We start from the raw sequence: 8430 nt of genomic DNA, 5'->3' as shown, positions 1-8430 counted from the left end.
ACCCCCCTCCCTTAGAAAGAGCTGTTGCCATGTAACAAGGGAAAGTCCAAATAAAAAAGGAGGCGTACAATCTTACGTCAGAGCGTGCTTGGGAGACTGTGCAAGACTACAGCCCAGACGTCTCTCCTCAATTGAACAAAATTTAATTCTGTCTCTGTTTAATTCCTTGCTTCTTGTCTTGTTTAATAGATGTCATCAGTGTTGGAACCTGACAGAATTCTTTCCCATTCTTGCTTGATGTACAGCTTAAGTTGTTCAACAGTCCGGGGGTCTCCGTTGTGGTATTTTAGGCTTCATAATGCGCCACACATTTTCAATGGGAGACAGGTCTGGACTGCAGGCAGGCCAGTGTAGTACCCGCACTCTTTTACTATGAAGCCACGCTGTTGTAGCACGTGGCTTCGCATCGTCTTGCTGAAATAAGCAGGGGCGTCCATGATAACGTTGCTTGGATGGCAACATATGTTGCTCCAAAACCTGTATGTACCTTTCAGCATTAATGGTGCCTTCACAGATGTGTAAGTTACCCATGTCTTGGGCACTAATACACCCCCATACCATCACACATGCTGGCTTTTACACTTTGCGCCTAGAACAATCCGGATGGTTCTTTTCCTCTTTGGTCCACGTCCACAGTTTCCCCCAAAAAATTTGAAAAGTGGACTCGTCAGACCACAGAACACTTTTCCACTTTGCATCAGTCCATCTTAGATGAGCTCGGGCCCAGCCAAGCCGGCGGCGTTTCTGGGTGTTGTTGATAAATGGCTTTGGCTCTGCGTAGTAGAGTTTTAACTTGCACTTACAGATGTAGCGAACAACTGTAGTTACACACAACTCTTATGCTTAAAGGCCGTTGCTGTAGTTATTATCAATTGTGCTGAAGTTGTACTTTTCTATCTGTGCAAAGGGACAACTTGCAAATCCAAGATTGCGGCGTTTCTGGGTGTTGTTGATAAATGGCTTCGGCTCTGCGTAGTAGAGTTTTAACTTGCATGTAGCGAACAGCTGTAGTTACTGACAGTGGTTTTCTGAAGTGTTCCTGAGCCCAAAAACACAACATATGCAATTTTTTACCCCACAAAAATTTCAAAGAGGAATATTTGATGTAAAATAATTGGAACTTTGAATAGGTAAATAATTCATAACAACATTGATTTTAATTAATTATCCCGGCTGGCCTGGGAACGCCTCGGGATCCCTCGGGAGGAGCTGGACGGAAAGGGAAGTTTGGGTTTCTCTGCTTAGGCTGCTGCCCCCGCGACCCGACCTCGGATAAGCGGAAGAAAATGGATGGATGGATAATAACAGTTGAAAAAAATATCCCACTAAAATTAGAATTTTTGTATCTCTTTTTGTTAAATTGTTTGATATTTATTTTAACAACACCATTGATTTAAATTTGATAATATATATATATATATATATATATATATATATATATATATATATATATATATATATATATATATATATATATATATATATAAATCCAACTAAAATTCTTGTGGATCCAAAACCTCCCCACTCATAAAAGTTTTCCAAATAAGCAACACTTTTTAAAAATTTTTTTACTTTCAACACTTAAAATCTCTCGCTTAAATTCAAATCTATCTGTCGATTGTACATTTTCATAATTTGTTAGTGATTTTGTGTGTGTCATATGTGTGTTTATGCCCTTTTTGTCATAGAAAACTTTGTTTTGCAAAATGTTCCCCAAAAATGTATCAAAGTTATTTGATGCAGTCATGAATAAATCAATAATCCATAACAACATCGATTTTGGTTTATCATTATTTTTTTGCGCCATGACAGCTTTAAAGAAAAAAAAACATCCTGCATGGCAGTTTTTGTGTTATTAGAGTCACCATTTTCTTTCTTTTCTTTATTTTAGTTGATTTGGAACATGAACACACTTACAGCATAATACATCACACAATTACAGATCATTTCACTTTACATACTTGCCAACCTTGAGACCTCCGATTTCGGGAGGTGGGGGGTGGGTTGTGGTCCGGGGGGCGTGGTTGGGGCGGGGGCGTGGTTAGGGGCGTGGTTAAGAGGGGAAGAGTATATTTACAGCTAGAATGCACCAAGTCAAGTACATATATATATATATATATATATATATAAGAAATACTTGACTTTCAGTGAATTCTAGCTATATATATATATATGTATATATATATATATATATATATATATATATATATATATATATATATATATATATATATATATATATATATATATATATATTTATTTTATTATATATATATGTATATATAAATAAAAGAAATACTTGAATTTCAGTGTTCATTTATTTACAGATATACACACACATAACACTCATCTACTCATTGTTGAGTTAAGGGTTGAATTGTCCATCCTTGTTCTATTCTCTGTCACTATTTTCCTAACCATGCTGAACACCCTCTCTGATGATGCATTGATGTGTGGCACGCACAAAAGTGCTTTCATCAAATGCATTAGAGACTGGAATCTTCCATCTCTCCCTAGCATGGCCCAAAACCGGTCAATCTTTGCTTCCTGAGGAAGATCTTCAGTGCCAAGCACTTGGCAGTCCACTACTTCTTCCCGGAGGCTATCCAGGTCCAATTGCAGCTGCGGCTTGGAACTTACAAGCTGTTATGAGAGTAGCGTATGTGTGTGTGTGTGGCCCTTTAATAGGTGAGCATGTGAGGTGAGTGACGTCAGTGAGTGTGTGGGCGAGAGAAGAGAGGGAGCGGTAGCGTGAGTGCGGGCGGGGACTAGTTTGTTTTGTGTTGGATTGGCTGTGTGCAAGCAATCAATAAAGCAAGATTTGCAACTAATCGCCGGACTCAGGCAGGAAAGGTGCAACAAAGCGTATTTCTTCATCTTACTTGTCGTCGGCGTCGCCATGGCTGTATCTTCCTCGTTCTTCTGCTTTGTCTCCTTGTTGTGTGCGCAGTTGTGCACTGCACTCTCTAAAAGCCGTATATGTTATTGATGTTATAGATGGCAGTATTGTCCTGTTTAAGAGTGTCACAACATTGCTGTTTACGGCAGACGAACTGCTTTACGGTAGACAAAAACATGACTACTGTTGTTGTGTGTTGTTACCGCGCTGGGAGGATGTTAATGAAACTGCCTAACAATAAACCCACATAAGAAACCAAGAACTCGCCCTCCATCATTCTCCAGTTATAATGTGTTTGGGCAGGCACACTGTTTATATTGTGGGAAAGCGGACTCAGGTCCGCATGGAGCTGGAGGACACGCCCCCTCCCTGAATTTCGGGAGAAAATTTGTCCCGGGAGGTTTTCGGGAGAGGCGCTGAATTTCGGGAGTCTCCCGGAAAATCCGGGAGGGTTGGCAAGTACACCTTTCCCACTTCAGAGCGTTGACAAATATATACATTCATTTACTGACTTTTTTTTTCCATTTTTAAATAGTAAAATTATATCTGTGAATGAGTAATACAACAGTTTTGTAATACATAATGAAGTCAGTCATTGTTAACATACTGAGATGAGGAATATCTTATTTAGGTTGAAAGTGTTTCTCGTAATTCTTCTTCTTTGTACTTTGTAAGCACTATTAATTTGAACGTTATGAAAGCAACATTTCACCTTTTTGCTATTTTATTCCACTTTTTCACGATTATTTTTTTGGTAGTATTTTTTTTAATTTTTAGAACGCGCCACTTTAAAGAAGAAGCATATACGGGCATGTACCGTTAGTGCCCAGCAGATGGCGCCCGCTCTTCCCCGATCCATTGGCGCAGCCGCAGTTCGTAGCGTAGAGTTAGAATAGACCCGGAAGTTCCTCTTTGCCGAATGCGTGTACGGTCGCGGAAAAAAACTAAAATATTTATTTTTTTCCATTATGAAGATAAATGAAAACACGCTGCTGGAAGGCCATAAAGTCGTGCTGGTGCCATATAATGCCGAACACGTGCCAAGGTAGGAGAAATATATTAATACAGCGTCACTCAAATGTCTTATTTTATGTTGTCGACTTAGGGACAAGCGGTAGGAAATTGATGGACTTTTGTCTACGGGATTTTGTTAGTTTGCTTGTGAAGAAACAAACTTGAAAAGTGCCAACACTTGAAAATACGTTTAAATATCCATCCATCCATTCATCCATTTCCTACCGGTTGTCCCTTCATGAAACTTTAAAAGGCCGTCACTGATGGTGTATTTTCCCCCCTCTTCAGGTATCACGAGTGGATGAAGTCCACCGAGCTGCAGCAGCTGACTGCCTCAGAGCCGCTGACCCTTGAGCAAGAATATGACATGCAACGCAGCTGGAGGGAAGACAGTGACAGTAAGTAGCTAATATGGACCCAAATTACTCCTGCTACACTAGAATGTACGTGCTATACGCACCCAATGATAGAGCAAATATAAAAACTAATTTTGGCAAGCAAAAGAAAACACTTTTTTGCAAGTTAAAAAATGTTTTGCAGGTATAAAAACTATTTTGTTCAATTAAAAAAATGATTCGAAAGTATAAACACATTTTTTGCAAGCAAAAAAGAGTATCAAAAAATTTTTTCAAGTAAAAAAAAAGGTTTTCTGCAAGTAAAAAATATTTGCAAGTATATAAAACATTTTTCTACAAAAATTAACTGTTTCCGAGTAAAAGAAAAAAGCAATTTTCTTTAATTAAAGCAAGCAAAAAAAACAAAAAAAACAATTTTGTTCATTAAAAAAAATCTGTTTCCGAGTGAAACATTTTTTTCTTCAATTAAAAAAAATGATTCAGAAGTTTAAAATATTTTTTTGCAAGAAAAATAAAAGATTTGCAAGTGTGAAAATGTCATCCATTAACAAAAAATGATTTGCAAGAAAAATAATTTTTTTGCGAGTAACATTTTTTTCCGCAAGTATAAAAACAATTTTATTCAATTAAAAAAATTATTCGAAAGTATAAAAACATTTTTTTGCAAGCAAAAAAGAGTATTAAACAATTTTCTTCAATTAAAAAAAATATTTGCAAGTAAAAAAAGGTTTTCTGCAAGTAAAAAGGATAAAAACAAATGTATTCGTTAAAAACTGTTTCCAAGTAAAAAAATAAAAATAATTAAAAAAAATTGTTCAATTAAAAATTATTCAGAAGTATTAAAACACATTTTTGCATGCAAAAAAAATAGATTAGCAAGTATAAAAACAATTTTGTTCATTAAAAAAATCTGTTGCCAAGTGAATATTTTTTTCTTCAATTAAAAAAATAATTTGGAAGTTTTAAACAATTTTTTGCAAGCAAAATAAAAGATTTGCAGGTATAAAAACTGTTCTTCAATTAACAAAAACAAATTTTTTGCAAGTATAAAAACAATTTTCCTCATTAAAAAAACGGTTTGTAAGTAAACAAAACCATCTTCAATTTAAGAAAATAATTCACACGGTATAAAAACAATTTTCTTCAACTAATAAAATGACTTGCAAGTGAAAAAAACAATTCTTTTTTTTTTAAATCGCAAATGTTTTTTTTTTAAATTGAAGAACATCATTTTTTTTACTGGCAAAACTTTGGGTGTGAGTTTTGGCAGTCACGTCACTCCATAAAGTGAAACATTTTTTTGCAAGCAAAAAAAGAGTATCAAACAATTTTCTTCAAGTAAAAAAAAGGTTTTCTGCAAGTAAAAAATATTTGCAAGTACCGGTATATAAAACATTTTTCTACAAAAATTAACTGTTTCCAAGTAAAAGAAAAAAGCAATTTTCTTTAATTAAAGCAAGCAAAAAAAAAAAAAAAAAATTTGTAGATTAAAAAAATCTGTTTCCGAGTGAAACATTTTTTTTCTTCAATTAAAAAAATGATTCAGAAGTTTAAAATATTTTTTTGCAAGAAAAATAAAAGATTTGCAAGTGTAAAAACAAATGTCATTTTTTTTTTGCAAGAAATATAATTTTTTTGCGAGTAACATTTTTTTCCGCAAGTATAAAAACTATTTTATTCAATTAAAAAAATGATTCGAAAGTATAAAAACATTTTTTGCAAGCAAAAAATAGAGTATTAAACAATTTTCTTCAATTAAAACTTGCAGGTCTTCTGCAAGTAAAAAGGATAAAAACAAATGTATTCGTTAAAAACTGTTTCCAAGTAAAAAAAAGAACAATTTTCTTCAATTAAAAATTATCCAGAAGTATTAAAACAACTTTTTGCATACAAAAAAAATAGATTAGCAAGTATAAAAACAATTTTGTTCATTTAAAAAAATGTGTTGCCAAGTGAATATTTTTTTCTTTAATTAAAAAAATTATTTGGAAGTTTTAAACAATTTTTTGCAAGCAAAATAAAAGATTTGCAAGTATAAAAACTTTTCTTCAATTAACAAAAACACATTTTTTGCAAGTATAAAAACAATTTTCCTCATTAAAAAAACTGTTTGTAAGTAAACAAAACCATCTTCAATTTAAGAAAATAATTTACACGGTATAAAAACAATTTTCTTTAACTAATAAAATGACTCGCAAGTGAAAAAAAAATTCTGGAAGTAAAAAACTTTTTTTTTTAAATCGCAAATGTTTTTTTCTAAATTGAAGAACATCATTTTTTTTTTACCGGCAAAACGTTGGGTGTGAGTTTTGGCAGTCACGTCACTCCATAAAGTGAAACATTTTTTTGCAAGCAAAAAAAGAGTATTAAACAATTTTCTTCAATTAAAAAAAAAAGGTTTTCTGCAAGAAAAAAATATTTGCAAGTATATAAAACAAATTTCTACATAAATTAACTGTTCCCAAGTAAAAGAAAAAAGCAATTTTCTTTAATTAAAGCAAGCAAAAAAAAACAAAAAAACAATTTTGTTCATTAAAAAAAATCTGTTTCCGAGTGAAACATTTTTTTTCTTCAATTAAAAAAATTATTCAGAAGTTTAAAATATTTTTTTGCAAGAAAAATAAAATATTTGCAAGTGTAAAAACAAATGTCATCCATTAACAAAAAATGATTTGCAAGAAAAATCATTTTTTTGCGAGTAATATTTTTTTACGCAAGTATAAAAACTATTTTATTCAATTAAAAAATGATTCGAAAGTATAAAAACATTTTTTGCAAGCAAAAAAGAGTATTAAACAATTTTCTTCAATTAAAAAAAATATTTGCAAGTAAAAAAAGGTTTTCTGCAAGTAAAAAGGATAAAAACAAATATAATTGTTAAAAACCGTTTCCAAGTAAAAAAAAAAGAACAATTTTCTTCAATTAAAAATTATCCAGAAGTATTAAAACAAATTTTTGCATGCAAAAAAAATAGATTAGCAAGTATAAAAACAATTTTGTTCATTAAAAAAATCTGTTGCCAAGTGAATATTTTTTTTCTTCAATTAAAAAAATTATTCGGAAGTTTTAAACAATTTTTTGCAAGCAAAATAAAAGATTTGCAGGTATAAAAACTTTTCTTCAATTAACAAAAATTTTTTTTTTGCAAGTATAAAAACTATTTTCCTCATTAAAAAAACAGTTTCTAAGTAAATAAAACCATCTTCAATTTAAGAAAATGATTCACACGGTATAAAAACAATTTTCTTCAACTAATAAAATGACTCGCAAGTGAAAAAAAAAAATCTCAGATGTTTTTTTTTTAAATTGAAGAACATCATTTTTTTTACTGGCAAAACTTTGGCTGTGAGTTTTGGCAGTCACGTCACTCCATAAAGTGAAACATTTTTTTGCAAGCAAAAAAAGAGTATTAAACAATTTTCTTCAATTAAAAAAAATATTTGCAAGTAAAAGAAGGTTTTGTGCAAGTAAAAAAGGATAAAAACAAATGTATTCGTTAAAAACTGTTTCCAAGTTAAAAAAAACAAAAAACAGTTCTTCAATTAAAAATTATTCAGAAGTATTAAAACAAATTTTTACAAGCAAAAAAAAAGATTAGCAAGTATAAAAACAAGTTTGTTCATTAAAAAAAATCTGTTGCCAAGTGAATATTTTTTTCTTCAATTAAAAAAATGATTTGGAAGTTTTAAACAATTTTTTTGCAAGCAAAATAAAAGATTTGCAGGTATAGAAACTTTTCTTTAATTAACAAAAAATTATTTGCAAGCAAGAAAAATAATTTTTTTGCAAGTGAAGAAAAACATTTGCAAGTATGAAAACAAGTAAACAAAACCATCTTCAATTAAAGAAAATGATTCACACGGTATAAAAACAATCTTCTTCAACTAATAAAATGACTCGCAAGTGGAAGAAAAAAAATTCTGCACGTAAAAAACTTTTTTTTTTAAATTGCAAATGTTTTTTTTAAATTGAAGAACAGTTTTTTTTACTGGCAAAACATTGGGTGTGAGTAAAAACAGTTGTGTGTTTGGAGTTTTGACAGTAAAGTGACATTAAAGAAATAGTATTATCAAATCATCTCCCCTAATTTGCATGATTATATCCCCCCCAAAGAGTGCACCTTCATCATCTTGGACAAGCGGCGGTGGGCGGACTGTAAAA

At 31.6% G+C, this 8430-nt stretch overlaps 1 protein-coding gene across 2 annotated transcripts in view; it reads left to right on the top strand.

Moving 5' to 3' along the window:
* The first annotated feature begins 3744 nt into the window (after window positions 1–3744).
* The window catches only part of nat9 (N-acetyltransferase 9), a 21422-nt gene continuing 16736 nt past the window's right edge, over window positions 3745–8430 (top strand). For both annotated transcript variants that reach the window (XM_061931657.2, XM_061931656.2), the window contains exons 1-3: window positions 3745–3944; window positions 4202–4311; window positions 8383–8430. The exon at window positions 8383–8430 is cut by the window's right edge and continues 93 nt beyond it. In XM_061931657.2, coding sequence (XP_061787641.1) covers window positions 3868–3944; window positions 4202–4311; window positions 8383–8430 — 235 coding nt within the window. In that variant the 5' untranslated portion in view covers window positions 3745–3867. The remainder of the gene's footprint in view (window positions 3945–4201; window positions 4312–8382) is intronic.

Source organism: Nerophis lumbriciformis, linkage group LG39 (genome assembly GCF_033978685.3).
Source record: "Nerophis lumbriciformis linkage group LG39, RoL_Nlum_v2.1, whole genome shotgun sequence".
NCBI lineage: Eukaryota > Metazoa > Chordata > Actinopteri > Syngnathiformes > Syngnathidae > Nerophis > Nerophis lumbriciformis.
Note: the sequence above shows the minus strand (reverse complement) of the source record. Positions and strands in the feature narration are given on the sequence as shown.